At 39.7% G+C, this 17,298-nt stretch overlaps 1 protein-coding gene across 5 annotated transcripts in view; it reads right to left on the minus strand.

Moving 5' to 3' along the window:
* The window catches only part of Mctp2 (multiple C2 and transmembrane domain containing 2), a 236,585-nt gene that overhangs the window by 132,670 nt on the left and 86,617 nt on the right, over positions 1–17,298 (minus strand). For 4 of the 5 annotated variants that reach the window (XM_031386980.1, XM_031386978.1, XM_031386979.1 and 1 more), the window contains 3 exons: positions 15,026–15,061; positions 4,749–4,913; positions 2,421–2,551 (listed from right to left, as the gene is read on the minus strand). In XM_031386980.1, the coding sequence (XP_031242840.1) occupies positions 2,421–2,551; positions 4,749–4,913; positions 15,026–15,061 (332 nt within the window). Of the gene's footprint in view, positions 1–2,420; positions 2,552–4,748; positions 4,914–15,025; positions 15,062–17,298 lie in introns of those variants that run through there. The other variant, XM_031386982.1, reaches the window with a different exon arrangement.

Consider the following 17,298-nt stretch of genomic DNA (forward strand, 5'->3'; position numbering starts at 1 on the left):
AAAAAGAAACAACAGTCCTTTCTAATCCGTAAAGAGAAAGGACAGAATGATCAGCAGACAGGTAGGCATCTCAGTTACAAACAGGAAATTGCTAAAATAATAAATGAATACTCAAATGACCAAACACAGAGCATACAGGATGTCTTCAGTTATTTTTTGTCTCTGAGAAGCCACATAATGCTCATTTGGAAAAGCATTTCCTATTATGTGACGGAAATGTGACAATGCAGTGACATGAGATGTTCAAGGCATTATTATTTACACCTACTAAAATAACCATGGGCCATTCATCACTGGAGGCCAAATGCCCACTGGGCAGATAACACTTTAGGACACAGAGTTCTCTGGGCTTCCTAACTTATCCTTTGTCCTGACTTTCTGATCCTACTACCCTAGATATTGTCAGAGCTCTGGCATGTCAGAGAGACTGGGAAATGTCTGTGCCATCTCAGTTCCCATGTGTGGTCAAGGGAGAAAAAAAAATCAAGATCAAATTAGTAATTCAACTTGAGGAGACTGTCAAATACTAGCCCACAACTTCTGGATCTGGGTTAGTTGACATGACCCAGCTTGGTATGCAAGGCAGCCAATTGGCCCAGTAGACTTCACAAAGCCCTGAGTGCTGCCTCCCAGACAAGGAAGCTGGGGATGCACAAGAAGACTTGAAAGGCAAAGCCCACCCCAAAGAAGGTGCAGGGTACAAGGGGGATTGCCCTGCCATAGTCTTAGTGGATACTTGGCCATATATATTGGAAAGTGGACATTGTGTACAGAGACGCATCCTCTCTCCTGATAACTGGAGGGTGTAATTGATATCAGGCGGATAAGAGCCAGTCTGCTACTAGTGTCTGGTTACATATCAGGGAACACCATGTAACAGGTTAGCTGAAATCTGGGATTGCTAAGTTCCCCTTGCAGGTGCCTTGGGAATGGTGAGATACAGCTAGCAAGAAGGGCACTGCATTGCAGGGTTCCACACCTTGCATTAAGAACTGCAGTGAGAAAGACCACTCTCTGAAGGACTGCTTAACTGGCCTCATGCCATGTCTCCCTCTGAACTTCGTACTGTTCTCTCTGCACCACCACCTCCCACACTGTAAAATGAATAGGTTAGAGCAGATAAGTTATTTTAATCTTTAGTTTTGAGTAATAAGCCCTTGTCCTTGGCTAGGATCCCAAATATCAAGTTGTACTGGCTCCATAGGAGAGGAGAAAGCTTCTCTCTCATGCGTCAGCAGTGGCTCAGCACACAGCCTTGAGTTCCTGCTCCAGGGCAGAAGCCGACAACCAATAATGACTGGCATCCTTTTTAAACATTTGTGTTCCTCATTTAAGATTTATATACAAATTATTCATCTAAGGGAAGAACAAAAAGGAATGATTTGATAAAAGATGGTAACCTTAAAACCCCAAATCATAGCTCTGGAATTCACTGTTCCCACATCCAAGGACAACTTGCTCTCCCTAGCTTGAGGGGTTCTGCTGTCAGAAATCAGAGGTGAGGTGAACTTCTGCCAGCACACTTCCTTTGTGCTTATTACAAGGCAGGCATAGTCTTGTGGTTTATTGTATTCCTTGCTACAATCCTGGAAGAAATTATAATTCGGACGTTATAATCTGCTCGCCATTCCCCATGACCACCTCAACTGAGCTGTGAAGAGTCCAAAGTAAACAAATAAACAACAGAATAGCTAGCTTTGGCTGCTTCAGATTCTATCATAGCTTGTCACAAAAATCCAGCAAGGACATAGAAATTTTTCTATCATAGAGAAAAACTCACCTTCTTTTATTACTTTATGAAACTAAAATGAAATAATGGACATGTTTACAAATACATCCCAGTGGTCCGAGACAGCACATAACTTTTTATGGAGATTTCGAGACTCACAAACTGCAGGGGGCACTTTGAATGAGTAGGGTCTACAGGTTCATTAAACCGACCTTGGATAAATTGTTCACTTTAAGGACTATGCCCGTAGTAACCACATGAAGGAATTCTGGGATCTAACAATCACTTGCATAGCTTTTACATTATATTATGTATTATTTGTAATACAGAGACGAATCCTGTAAGATGTGCAAGTACCTGCAGTATCTGAATGCAAATCAGACAGCAGTTCCCAGGCACTCTAACCACGGAGTATATCATTATCATCAGGGGTTCCTGAAATGAGCTACTTACACATGAGGAGGAACTCTATTTTCTCATGTTTAAAGCCAGCGATGAGTACTGGATAGCATTTACCATTTAGAAAATTGACTAACAGCCCTTCCACACTGAGTGGCTGCCCAGCTTACTGCTAGCTTCTTAGGAGTAGGATATGGGTCTCCACTCTCAACCCAAACAGACAAGGTATTCTTTCGGAGCTAGCCCTGTGCAATGAGGAGGCCCCCACCCCAATAGTAGCAGAGTGACTCACGTGCCCAGTCGCTCCTCGTGCTTTTTGCTGTCCTTTCCCCACACTTCAATGTCCAAAATGCCCATCCTGTCAGAGAAGTAGTGAAAGTCAAACTGTTCCTGCCACTGCGGATTTGCACTCTTACACAGTGTCTAGAAAACATGCAGTTACAGAATTTACTTTCTCAGAAGGTAGGTCATGGCTATAGCAGCTACACATTCAGGTTATGTCTACAGGGCAGGAAGTCACCATGAGGAGACTGGTCTCTTAGCAAGACATACTTAACTTCTGGAATAGAGGGGACCCTTGTGGACTCAAGTTAGCAAACTATGACTACTCTTTTAAGTAACCCCGCAGCGCAGCAATTTTTCCATTAAGATAAAAAGACTAGCGTAAGGAAGTATAAAAACAACACAAGCATACAGTGACTGAAAAGCCTGTAATGGTTTGTTCCTACAGAAGATAGCATTAACTGTCCAGTCAAATGCAAGTGATGTTTGTGTTGGTGTTCATTAGACCAGGCCTAAGCATCAGGTAAACGAACACTTTGAAGGCTTAATTAAAATCTTCTTGATTAAGTAGGAACTCTATACTACGTTCTTATATTTATCTGTCTATTTTTTCAGTCCAAAGATACTAAATCCCAACACTATGGCAAAGGGGAAACTAGAAATTTTTCTTTTACCGTACTTGAAACATTAATAAGGATTTTAGAAAAAGCATACACATATTCCTGTGTTTTCTAAGTGTGACCAAATTGTCTTTGGGTTAGCTTCGTTGGTAGGATCTCCATTTTTCTTTCTTTTACAGAGATGGTTTTGTGAATGAATATTTCAAGAGTTAGTGACTTGGTCTGGCCTTAAGGTTACAGACCAACACTTAAACCAGCACCAACTATTTCTATGCAAAAAGAAACAAAAAGCATGATGAGCAAGCAGCTCACCCACACCTCAGCTCTTGACATAAACATATTTCACTTGGTTTTTTTTTTTTTATATACCATTTAATCATATCAGATAACAGAGCTTAGATTCCAAGGAGAAAAAGATGTCATAGAAACACAAACTCACTGCAGTCTTTCCCGTAGGGAATCTGCCAGACATTGATCTAATTCTATACATTACCTCTCACTGAATAGCTAAATGTTCATGGGGATAAATACACTTCCCACCGATCCTAGCCGGACCTTGACTGCCTAAAGAGTATTCAGTAGAGGGAAGTGATCATTCCTGTATACTCAGTGGCAGGCTCTGCCTGAGATGGTCTCCTTGACATGATTCTCTGCACATCTCAGATCCCACTCACAATGATTTATACTTTATTTATTTTATTTATTTATTTTGTATGCTTTTGCTCACTATGTCCCTCAAAGTAAAGGATGTCTAATGTTGGATTTTATTTTTTGCACTGAAATTTGGGCAGCATACAGCCTCTTGCCTTCCTGTCCCCTTTTCCAAGTTGTGTTGGCTCGTCTGTTTTCTGGGTACCAGGAAACCCTAACGCAAATCGTCCTGCATTCACTCTCCAAGCCTTCTAGAAAAAAAATGTTTAATGTGGCTTTTTGCAAGTGGCATACCTTCCAATTACCCTAGTCCCTTTGCCTCATAAAACATGTCAACTAATCCTATCTGATAGTTATAAAATTGTTATATAAAGGAAAAAAACTAATTCATTGCCATGGTTTGAAAATGATAATTTTTGAATTCAATCCACACCAAATTACTAAGATTAAGAACTATATAGAGGTTGTATTGGCAGAATCAGACAAATTATTTTTATAAAACAGTTAAAATTGTTATTTTTCAGTATTTTATGCATTTGGGTATTATTGTTATTGTTGTTTTTTAAACAACAACAACAAAAAAAAACCAACAAAAATCAGCCACACCCAGAAACATCAGATCTAGTTTTGGTGTTCAGACAAACGAGGGGAAAATAAAACAGGACATACAGTTTTGAAACTATTTTTACTTCTCTCCAACATTTTAATGTTCTCAAGTAGAAAGCTGTTTTCTTTTAGAGGTATGAAGAACACTCATCTATCCTCTTCCTGCTGTCTACAAAGCCCACATGCTTATTCTCAAACTGAAGATGTCATACATGCAGAACTTCGAGTTGTTAAGATTTCCCTATCTCTGCAATACACGTGGAAACGAATGACGCTAAGCAATACCCACTGTAGTTCAGTGCATCTAGACTATTGCCTTGTCTTCTGGGACACTATTTAACATGGCTCGGGGGAAGGCTAACATTACTTGGCTTCACTCTTGAGAAATATAGAGTGGGAAGAATTTTTATCATTATTGCTCGGAAAGTGATGTCCTTCCTTGTGGAATTAACAGAACTTACCTTGCTTTTGTACCTCTGGTCTCCCAGTTTTAACTGGACAAACATCTCTGTCATGTTCCCTCCTGAGACATTCTTCCCTTCCAAGAGAGTTATACTTATAATCCCATTCCAGAGTTGGTTCTTCCGCAGGGACTCAGAGAGGCGTAGGTTGCGGATCAAGGAGGACTATAAATAAATAAATAAATAAATAAATAAATAAATAAATAAATAAATAAGTGTTGGTTGCTCTTAAGAGAGTGAGTCTGGCAGACACGGACACAGGAATTCCAGCCCTCCCCTTTTTCAGACTGGGAAAAATCATTGGCATCCTTTGGCTTTGCAAATCCATGCTCCCCATTCTGTGAGTTGCTTCCACTGTAAGCAAAAGATAGATGCAAGCAATATGTGGCTTGGGCTGTGGTCTGAGCTCCCACTCTGGTGAGTATAGAATTCCTTGAGCTTGGTTTTGGCTGTTTGAAGAGGAGAAAGGCACTTTTGAAAACAGAGTACTAAGAAACAAAACACTTATGGCGACTTAACAATAATGGCTATGGACTTTACCTATCGCATTTAGTTTAGCCTGTCTCCCCATCATTCTTTAGACTAGTACTTTTAAAACCCCCATGCTAGTGAGAGAAGTCAGCTCAAAGTGTAGCTTACAATGACCTAGCTGGCCAGATAAGCTATGTGGATCTAGAGGGTGAGGTGAGGCAGGATGGAATAGGAAAGATATAAAGTACATTTCAGAGGTCCTGAAGTCCAGAAGGACTAAGTAATTTAATCTATTGTTTTTCTTTGTCTAAATGATTTTATTTATAAAACCCTTAAAATACAATATAGACAGAAGACAAAAATCTATTATGAAATGATAAAGATGATGGCTGCACTTTTTCTAACCTCCATTATATACATTTTCAGTTCTTACAAAATTAAATGGGATAAGCTGCAGAACCAACCTCCATGCCTTTGCTCACTACATTCGACTTTCCACTGATCTCATCCCATCCCTCCCTTCATCATGTCTTCCTACATAATTTTAGTGAGAAATCCATAGTTTTTTCTATGGAACCAAAATGGCACCACGACACTCGACAACAGAAACCATGTCCCTTGAGCACTGCACAGCACCCTGTGGGGCTCTCCTTGCCCCCATCTCGCAGTGCTCTCTTCATACATAGTTGTCTGAGTTAGGATTTCCACCTGATCCCTGGGCTGCACTTAGTTGTCAGACTTCATCTCTGAATTCTGCTAAATAAGGGAACTGGACCGAGCATTTATTTTTCTTTGGCAAAAAGGATCCCTGGACTGAAGAACGTAAGTGGAATTGAGCATCAGGACAAACCAATGGATTGCTAACCCTGTGTAGCCATTCCGATCATCTGCTTTCTATGTTTTTGTGGCCATTTAGACCCCAATTTGCTCAAACACCAAGCAGTCACAATTTGTCCTAACAAGTAATTTTAATAATATATGAGCTTACTTGATCCAACTCCATCACTCCATCATTCTCAAGAAATGATGTATTGGTGCCACTCTGTGTATTTTGATGAAAATTGTGTGTTAACATTAAACAAAATTACTTTTGCAGAAGGATGTGCTCCCAGTCATAATAATTTTCTTCCGTGTGTGTGTGTGTGTGTGTGTGTGTGTGTGAGAGAGAGAGAGAGAGAGAGAGAGAGAGAGAGAGAGAGAGAGAAAGAGAGAGACTAATAATGAAAGAGGACAGAAACTCATCTCCAAGAAGACAAAAATTATCTGTTAATCCCTAATGATCACTTCATATTCTATACAATATATTCAATAAGAGATGCAAAATAGTTTAAATTAAATGACTGTTAAAATCACATCACAAAAGCAGCACACAACACAGATATGCATCTATGTGTATCCTCATCTGCAGATATACATACAAACACAGAATATACACTTACACTTTTTATAGCTTTTTGAGTGCATAGGTTGAAATGTCTGCCTTTAAAGGAAAAATGAAATTTTGATTCATAAGTCCTGCTCTAATTCCCTCTTTTGCTGTTTTTTTCCTTCTTAAAAGTTTGACTCCTAACCAACGAGCTAAAGCATGACCTGTCCCACGGCCATGCTTCAAAGTTCCGACAGATATATTCCTCCCTCAACACTGCAACTATTTCAAAATCCCTTTTATAAAATGGGGAGTAATGTCCACAAAGGATCAAAGGGCATCCTACAGTCTGGCAATTGCCTAAGAAAAATGGCAGCGTGTCCATGAAATATGCCCTAAAATAATTTTGCGGTGCAGTATGTCCTAATTTCAAATTGGATGTTTACCTTGGAAAGGCCTCTATCTAACTTGTCTATAAAGCAGCCGCACTTAGCTCTGTGAGCTCTGTGAAAATGGAATCCAAAGCTGGTTATTAAGGGGGCTGGAGATGGGTTCCATATGGCAGAACAGCATGGGAGGGCAAAGCGGAGGCCTGCATCAGACAGGGCTTGGCTGAAGCTCCTGATCTATCCATGGACACTCGTTGTGTTACAGCCTAACATCTGGATTATGGCTTGTAATGTCCCTGGGAAATATCCTCTTTCCATCAAAGCCTTTATCTATCTCAGTCGGACTTTGAACATTTTAGTATTTAACGCAGTCATGTTTGATCTGATAGACTTGCTCATTCACTGGCCAAGTTTTCTTCCCCTCCCCCCCAACCAAGGCAGGGTGGGAGAAGAGAATTATTTATTGCACAGTTCACATATAGGAAAGAAAGTATGACTTTTATTCTACCCATTTGACCTTAAAAAACATTTCGATTGCAAGCCCCATATCTATGTACTTGTATGTGATCTAAAGACATTCTTTATACTTTCTTCAGCAATCCTTCCTGAAGAGAGACAGGGAGAGAAAGAGAGAAAGAGAAAACAGACAGGCAGACAGACAGACAGACAAAGGCATCCAGTGTCTGCTCTACTGCACAGTCAGGTTAGTGAAATCTGTTCTGGTCTTCAAACACCTCCTTTCTCCCCACAACAAATCGACTCATCTGCACTCACTCAGTTAGCTGAATACTAGGATTTTCATGTCTCTGTCCCTGCCTATAAGGGAGATTTGTCATCTTAACACAGCCTGGAATACGATAGGCGAGGAGGAAATGACCCATCAAAGGGGAAACCCACCCCACCTGAGCTGAAACAAACACCAGCTGATAGAGCAAAGTTTCTGGGTCCTGACCCTAATTCCTCCCCAGACAGAAGGGATAAAATATAGTGCATCAGGGTTCTGTTATTTCCCTCCTTCCTCCCCAAGGATCAGAACCTTTTAGTATTTCTATGCGATCCATTCATCTCTCTGTGTCTGGGCCCCCACTCCATATAAACTACACTCATTCTTCTTAAAAGGAAAAAGTGATGTCCATTGAAAGCACATCCATCAGCTATTAATAGAAAAATAAAGACAGGGTAGGATCCTCAGCTTATTAAGAATACTGATTTTCATGCAAGTGAACTCCCCCCCCCCCAATGATTACTTTAGTTCTAAGTCACCACAACCCTACATCCAAGTTCAGCTAGAAGAAAAGGAGTCTGTATGCTATGGAAACTTCTGCTCACTCCAAGGAGGTGTCAAGATTCATTTCAGAATCTCAAAGGTTCTCATATAGGAGTGGATTCTCAAAGTGAATGCATTTATCCAGGGTTTATATAATGACTTACAGACTGGTGACATGAAGGTAGACCAGGATGTAAGGAAGGAAGAGGAAGGACTGTGGCCATCAACAGCAAGACGATATTCAACTGTTCCCTGAACGCTCCAGATTAGAATGTGAAAATGGGTACCAGAAAAATAAAAGAGAAGAAACAAAAGGGGGAAGAAAAGAAAATGAAAGACACAGGAGGATAAGGGTCCGGGGGGATACTTCAGTGGTTAAGAGCATGTGTTTCACAAGCTTACAGACAGAAGTTTGGATCCCCCAGCACAGTACCCACATAAAAAGGCAGGCATGGCCATGAGTATCCAGTTGCTAGCAATGGAAATGTAGTTGGAGAAAGGAAAATGGCTAGAGCTAAATTGCAAGCCAATTTAGGTCAAAAGATTAGCTCCAAGCTTAGTGAACCATCCTGTCCTAAGGAGTAAGGCAGAGATTGATAAAGCAGGATAGCCATGGGTTTCTTCAGACCTCACACAGACAAACACACACACACACACACACACACACACACACCATCATAGACACACACACATCACATAGATGCTCACATGCCACACACATATAAATACCACATAGAATAAACAAACGAACAAAGTAATAATCCAAAGCAGTTACTTGTATAGGCAAGGGACATGCAAAATAGTATACAATATGTTAATTTTTTAGATCATGGCAATGTAAGAGTTTGGAGTTGCCAACACATCCTATCTCCCCATTATGGTTCTGTGACAACACAGGTAGCCAACAGAAGCAAATGCATAAAAAAAAAAATAAAAATTCAACCACCACTGTCCGAAAATTGACTAGCAAAGTGGGGCTCCATCTCTGTTGACCATTCCTTTGCAAAGCTGAAGAAAAGCACCCGGTCTATAAAAGCCTTCACTGAAATATTCCTTTCAAGTGTTTTCAACATGTAAAACTACTGCTTCCTGTCAACAGCTTTACAGCACACTGAGAGCAGATCCACACATGCAGGGTACAGCCCCGCCTCTGCAACTTCTTACATCATCCAAAGAGGGTCCTGAGCTGTAAGTGCTGCCAGAACCACATAAAATTCTCAACTAAGGATACAAAGAAAACTTTACATTTCTCACACATACATGTATATGGGAGATGAGATTTATATTTGTAGATGTACTTGTATCAAAAGTTCCAACGATACAATGCACAGTCTGTGTCTAGAGTTACAAAAGGGCCGTCTTTACTTCATCTTCTTAGTTAAAGGAAATATCACTCATGTTTTACATGTGAAAATAAAAGCTAAATTAAGGAAAGATTTAATAAATAGACTAGTACTGTATGTGAGCAATGACTCTCTAATTTTAGTACAAGAAAAATACATTTTCTATTATTAACAAGGAATGAAGAAATTGCATTTAAACTGAGCATGGTGGTGCATGCCCATAATCTCAATCCTTGTGGGGAGGTGGGGAAGAGACTGAGGTAGGCCGACCAGTATACAATTGAGGCCAATTTCAGCTACATAATAGGCTCTAAGTTACAGGTACATGGTAAAAACTTGTCTCAAATCTATAAGGCAAAAATAGCTTTAAAATAGACTTTAAAAATAATTATAACAATTTCCAAATGTGACTAGTTTAGGAGTTATATTTAGGAGCAAGTTGTTTGAATGCTAATATGATCTCTGCCTCTTTCTGGGTGGCTCCATTATTTTGAATGGCCACATTTCCATGCTCCTGTGTCTCATTTACTCAGTCACTCTAGTCTTCTCAAAAGCTTTCCTGTGCAAAATTTTAGGCTCCTCCATATGCCCATGCAGGACTAGGAGATGGTCTTGTGATCTGGCCTTGGAGACTCACTCATCCTACACACTCAAGTTCTCTAATTCACATACCATTCCTACTATAAGATAATGCTCCATGACAAATTTTGGTGCAAGATTGATTCTAATGCTGCTGAGGAGGCAGATATGATCAGACGCCTAGGAAGATGGTGCCCTGACTCTCTGCCCCAGAGCACATAGAAGCTTACAGAGTTCTAGCGGGTTGACAACCTGACCTGAGCATGGCTGCAGCTTCCAGAAAGCAGGAAAGCCCCAGAAGTCACTGTGCCCCATTTCATGTTGACCTCAGCTTCTTAAAAGGCAGCAGAAGGGTTAGGGGTGAGACACTCAGCGTGAGTCTGTACAGGATCACAACTAGACTTACAGACAGCAAATGGACAGAGACAGTGCAAGGGTAGAGCTCGGTGGAAGAGCACGTGTTTAGCCTAAGACCAGGAGTTCTATTCCTAGCACCAAGAGTTAACAACAACAAAAAGATAGAGGAAAGCATTAAATGACAGATACTATTTGAAGAATAAGTCAGAAATACATATATCTACTAGATTTAAATATAGATAACAGACATGGAGAGAGAGAGACAGAGAGACAGAGACAGATACAGATACAGAGAGACAGAGAGAGACAGAGACAGAGAGAGAGAGAGAGAGAGAGAGAGAGAGAGAGAGAGAGAGAGATTTATGAACAAAGATATATCTGGCAGTCTGAACATAATAATTCCAAGCCCCCAAAAAGCATATAGTGCAACCATGTTACTGTGAGCAGCCATTGAAAGAAGGACATGTGCCAGTGAAAATGAGCAAATGAACAAACTTAAAGCACAGCACGCTGCTCACCAGAGTGTGTCAGCAAACACACAGTGCCCTGGACTCCTGAAATGTTTCTTCCTGCATCAGGGATTCCTTCACACTACTTCCAGGCTCACACACCCATAAGGCATGGGGAGGTCACATAGAGAAATGTGTATGATGAGACCTATTTATCCAGACACTTAATGGAGAGACACCACCATTTGGGTAGAAACTTTTTTTTTTACCCTAACTACAAACAAAGCAATAATTAAACTCACTCTTCTTCCTGGAGAAAGTTTGGTCAGACAGGCAGGCAAGCAGACAGTTAGATAGACAGGGGTCCCTTCAATTCTTTCACTAGCCTTCCCCAGTCTAAGTTCTTCTGTAACAAATAAGCTTTGTGACAATTTCTCTCCTCGTATGGAGCCAGCTGGAGCACAGATGATTAGGGGGACCTAGAGAGTGTAGCCGGCAGAGCTCAGCCTCCACAATAACACACAGAAACTGCAATAAAAGTCTACAAAGCCAAACGGGCCAAAAGCTGGCACTACTAGTCAAGTAAATTCATAACAGACGATAAAAATGTTATACTAGTGTGGGTCCTCTCTTATCTCAGGTAGCGGACATATTAATGTGCAAATCAGAAGGTCATCCCAATGAAAATGCATGGAAGGCACAGGAAATCCAGAGCTAAAGGAACATGTGTTCAGACATCTTTACAGACCAGATGAGGAGAGTCCTCCTCACAACTCTGTGTGCGCGCTCGCATGTGTGTGTGTGTGTGTGTGTGTGTGTGTGTGTGTGTGTGTGTGTGTGTGTGTGTGTGGTATGCATACATAAGCATGCACAAAACAGAAAGGGAGACAGAGACCGAGATAGAGAGACAAAGACAGAGACAGACAGACAGAGAAAGAGAAAGACTAGAGCTACAAGCTGTGTAGGCACCACCACACATCTGCTTTCCTTATCTCTAGTTGCTGTTGTCCCCCCTCTTGCATTAAACTGTCTGATGGTCTGAACTGCTGTGAGTACTCTTACGTAGAGCTGTGGCAGGTACCACAATACACCCAAGTAAGTCTTGGAGCAGCCCTGGCCACACTGGCTACTGCACAGCAGAAATGGAAAAAGCAGCAGATGCCAGTTTGTGTTTTATTCTATAAAACCCTGATTTCTCCGTCCAAGGGTCATTTTAAAAGATTTTCTGGATGGAAGCTAAGCCTATCTTAAAAAGTCATCCTTCGATATCTACCACATTGAAATCTAGGGCAAAATAGCAAAGATACATTTTAAAACATGCCACAAAGACACTCTTATTCAGGAACATTTGAGGTATAGAGAAAAAGAAGCAGTCATCTAAATAAAGGCATTGTCAAAATCAGACTGAGGTTAAAATCCCTGTTATGTGATAGGTGGCACAGAAGTATATTTTTCTTTATTCACAACAAAGTAATCCTCATATCAGGCATTTTCTAAGGTTAAGTATAATATGAAAATCCTAAAAATGAAATTTTTACAGGGTGGAGAAATGGTTAAGGAGCTAAGATCATTGGTTGTTCTTCCAGTGGTCCTCAACTTCCCTTACACTGAAATCCTGTAATAGTTTCCTATGTTGTGGTAAGCCCCAATTATAAAATGATTTTGCTGCTACATTCTTCCAAATTTTCTACTGTTATGAGTCAAAATATCTGATATGTGACTCCCTTGGGGATGGCGACCCACAGGCTGAGAACCATTCTTCTAGAGCCTCCAAGTTCAATAAGTGAGCATCGACATGGCAGCACACAGCCATCTGTAACTCCAGCTCCGACTCCTTCCCCTGGACTCTAGAAGTACCAGGCCTGCATGTGTTATACAGTTATATGCATGCAACAAACATTTATACATACAAAATATAATTAAATAATGAAAGATATTTGAGTTTTAAAATATCAAAAGGGATATGATCAGAGAATTTTGTCCGTGTTTATAGTGTTAATAGCAGTGGGTGTATAATTCTCAGGTGACTCTTTTTCAAAAGACAACTTATAGGTGGGCTCAGTTTCGTCCTAAAACTGCATACTTTCCAATGCAAAAGTGACATCAGCATTGTGTTCACCAATGTATGATCCTCATGTCTCACATATGAATATCTCTCAAGTTCATCAAATTTTTTTTACTTGTCTGGAATGTTACTAAACATATGTACTAGCTTTGGGCATTTTATTACATTCCTGAGCCTAACACACACTGAAGTCAAAATTCCAGAAAGTAAGAGAAAAATAAGAGCCTCAGCTCAGCCTCAACACATAACTCTGTCGTATCTATATATAAATACTGCTCTCTGGATCCTCTGTCCCCTTCATATTTTTGATATCTTTATCCCAGCCGTCAACATTTTTCCTACCCCTCTTCATTCCTTTGGCCATTGTTCCATAACCTCTCCTATCCTCCCTAGACTCCAATATTCCCCAGGCTCACAATTTCTGTTTCTCGCCTTTATGTTCTCCCACAAACTGCCAGTGCTCTTCCACAGACTGAAGGTCCCTAAGTAAAGATGGTTATTGATGTACAGTACTGGTGTTTTAGTGCAGTAGCCGAATCAATAAAGGAGAAAATACTGCTTTGTCAGGCTTCACCAAGGCATTCTGGGAAACTTTACTGCTTTTGGTGGTTACAGCAACTCTTAATACAGAGAGCGTGAGCCAGATTCCCTTCTGCAGTGAGAAATGATGTTCTTCTACCCTCTAGTGACTGTATAGGAATCAGGCAAAGGTGGAGAATGCTTGAGATTGCAGCATGCCATTGTTACCATGCCATCTTCAGTTTCTGAACATAGACCAGAGAGCAAGGAACCTACTGAGGTGGGAGGAGGACCAGTTACCTTTTCATAATTCTGCTAGCATGTTTAAAATGCAGAAAGAATACACTGGAATCAATGTGTGCCTTCAGATCATTGGCACCTACTGATTTCTGATGCAAGAAAGTCTTATTCAATCTATATCTCTGACTCTCTGTCTATGGGTTTCTCTCTCTCTCTCTCTCTCTCTCTCTCTCTCTCTCTCTCTCTCTCTCTTTCTCTCTCTCTCAAAAATATTAAGAATTCGTGATTTGGATACAGAGTCCATATTGTATAAGGAAATAGTCAACTGAGGTATTGTACACCTATAATTAGAAATTGCACATACACACACACACACACACACACACACACACACACACACACACACACATGCTTAGTCAAGTGACTGTCTGCAGAACCGCTTTCTACTCCAGGTATGAAGTAGCCCCAACATTCTGCAATCAAATTTGACAAAGAGCCTAAAGTACTACATCATTTAACTAGAATTCCACATCTCTCGATAAAGGAGCTAACTTAAGTTAAAAATACTTTGGAGGGATTACTTTTAGAATGATTTTCCCATTTAGTTACCTAATTTATAATTTTGTAATTTATTAACTTAATAAAGGATTAAATTCAGAACCCTTCCCTTGGTATTCCTACTTGCATAAACTAAAATATCATACAATTGCTTAGATATATTAATGACTAATAACCCACCAGCACTTCATGAAGAAATATTTCTACTTAAGAATTGAGAAATAGTTTTGTTTCAGAAGATATGACCAAGACTTATACAGGCCACCACATATTCTGCCAGTCTTCATGTGGCCCCCTAAGCACTCGCATTACCTTCCCATGGCAAATAACTTCCTGAAGGGACAGCAGCTAACCGTGCCACAGTCTGAGTGTTCCAAGCTTAATGAAGTGTAAAATTCTAACATGCCTGGTACATATAAAATGTCACCACTCAAACAAACACAAGTTCCAACATCTGGTCATGCCCTAACTTAATGAAACTCTAAAGAAAGGTCCTTCACTTTTTATTTATTAAAACAATAAGAAGTAAAGAATGCTGTTACAAATCAAGTCTGAGCAATACTACACACACACACACACACACACACACACACACACACACATACATACACATGTATTTATCAAAATATGAAGTTTTATCCAAATTATATATAGAGAGAAACAAGCAAATTTACCTTGCTGGCACTTAGCCTCTTCCGATTAGACCAACGCTTCAATGTATAGTGAAGATATCAAAATGAAAGAGAGAAACATCGGATCATTAATAATGCAATTAAACTACTTTACATTATATATAATGCAGATTGTATTCACATTATTACTCCAAAATCTGAAAGTTTGCATTACCCATCACTCCCCTCCCAATAAAAAAAATAAGCTCATGTAAAAGATAAATTAGAAACAAAGAAATATCACACTTAGGTGGCTGTACTAATCATTTCCGCAATGTATTCAGAGTGGATCGGACTTGGAAGACAAAAACCGTTCAATCTCAGTAAGTACATTTTTTTAAAAAATAAATGAAATAGTAAGGTTTCATCTTAAAAAAAGAGAATATCAGATTTTCTCTACTGATAATGTTTAGAGAGCACTGTAAAACTGTTTGTAAATTCTTAACTAATGTCAGTTCGTGTTTAGGTCATCCATAAATTTACTTAATAGAAAACATAATTCTATTACTTTCAAAGATTAAATCTTGTTAGTGAAAATAACAGAAAGAGAATTCAGAACTTATGCCACATGGAAATCTGGTATTTTGTAAGCTAATTAAAAAGATACTAAAAATCTTTAGGATCATTATTGTCCAATTAAATTAATATAGTTGATCAAGCAAATGTATGAAAAAAGAAAAAAGGGTTGAAGGCCAACACATTTCACACTGTTTTTTTTTTTTTTTCTGATCTCTCCTTTGTCCTGAAAAAGCTGTTCAATTTTATGTACGGTTGAAATTTTCTTTCAGGAAAATCCTTCTCTCCCGAGTCAGTATCCAGTGACAATGCTCTGCCCTAGCTGGCTCACTAGCTCCCTGCTTGTTAAAATGTGCCAAAACTCATGATATTGCAATGAAATTATGTATCTAACCAGCTGACCACATTGACTATAATGCTCATGGAAGAGAAAAATGCAGGTAAATGGCATGTCTGCTTTGCTACTGTCTCCCCAATCAAGAGGAAACCTGAAAAAGAGTAACTGACAAGAGAAGCTCACTTGCATCTCACTAGCAGCAGCGAGGGCAGGCCAGGGGGACCCTTAGGGCTCTTGTTCATTTACTTATCCTGGGGAAAAGGTGACTTCCTCATTGTGCACCTGACCATAGTGACAGGTGCTACAACTAGGCTTTAAAATATTCAGGTATTTTCTCAATAAAAGATCAAGTATTTTCACTAAATCCAATCACTGAAATTAAAGGCTATTTGTCTTTTTTTTTTTTTTGTATAAATACTTGATTTTCTGTAGCAATAACAATAGATAAGGATAAAACAGGTTAGGTCATTAATGTGCTATCTACCTTACTATAATGCTACAAACTACCACATACAGAGTATTTCTACAGGGTCTGGCACCCACACTTGATCATGCCACGATCATGTCAATTCCCATGATGGTACTGCCACTCTTACCCATACATAAGGGATACACCTCAGAGAGGTTAAATAAGCCTGTAGATTTGATGGAGTCTTGGTAGATGTGGGAGGCAAACATAGACAGTTTGCTGACAAAGCCCACAAGGCTAATTATGATCCTACTCTTTTGCCATTCTCTCGGCCTTCCAGTCAGGGCCAAGTTCACCATACTTAGATATCCAGCACAGACACAAGCTGCTCATCTTAAGATTGTTATTGTTACTTTGGTTCTAAAGCCAGAAAATGTGACTCAATGTTAGCAAGAAAAATAGGTACAAAACTGAGAATCTGGACCAAAACTCCTCCACAGTTTACACATTAGAGGAAATGTATAAACCAAGCATACTAATGACATAAATCTGCTGCCCTCCAGGTCCCCAGGAAAGTCATTTCCACGATAAAAATCCTGAATAAAAATAAAAACACCCTTTATTGTCCACTTAATATTAATAAAAAGAAAAAGTTGGTTTTTTTTTTTCTATTTGGTATACCCATATGAACCATGATAGTCCTGTAAGTGGAGTAACTATTTATGGCTCCAAAAAAAAATCATCCCTCCATTATTAACCCATTGCTAATGCTTAGATCAAGAAATTATAATGTAAAATAAATCAGACAGGCAATGCTCTGTGTGATTCTGCTTTCAGAGTACATATAATGCACTGTACAGGGCATAAGGCGAGCACACAGTAAGCAGAGATTCTAACAACCTCAACAGAGGAAGCAGCAAATGGGGCTTGAATTTTAAGAGGGCCAGGCTAAGTTAGATGAAGACAGAAGAGACTCTTTGAACCTTGAAAAGACAGAGTTCCAGATGCATCACA

Source organism: Mastomys coucha, unplaced genomic scaffold (genome assembly GCF_008632895.1).
Source record: "Mastomys coucha isolate ucsf_1 unplaced genomic scaffold, UCSF_Mcou_1 pScaffold21, whole genome shotgun sequence".
Lineage (NCBI taxonomy): Eukaryota > Metazoa > Chordata > Mammalia > Rodentia > Muridae > Mastomys > Mastomys coucha.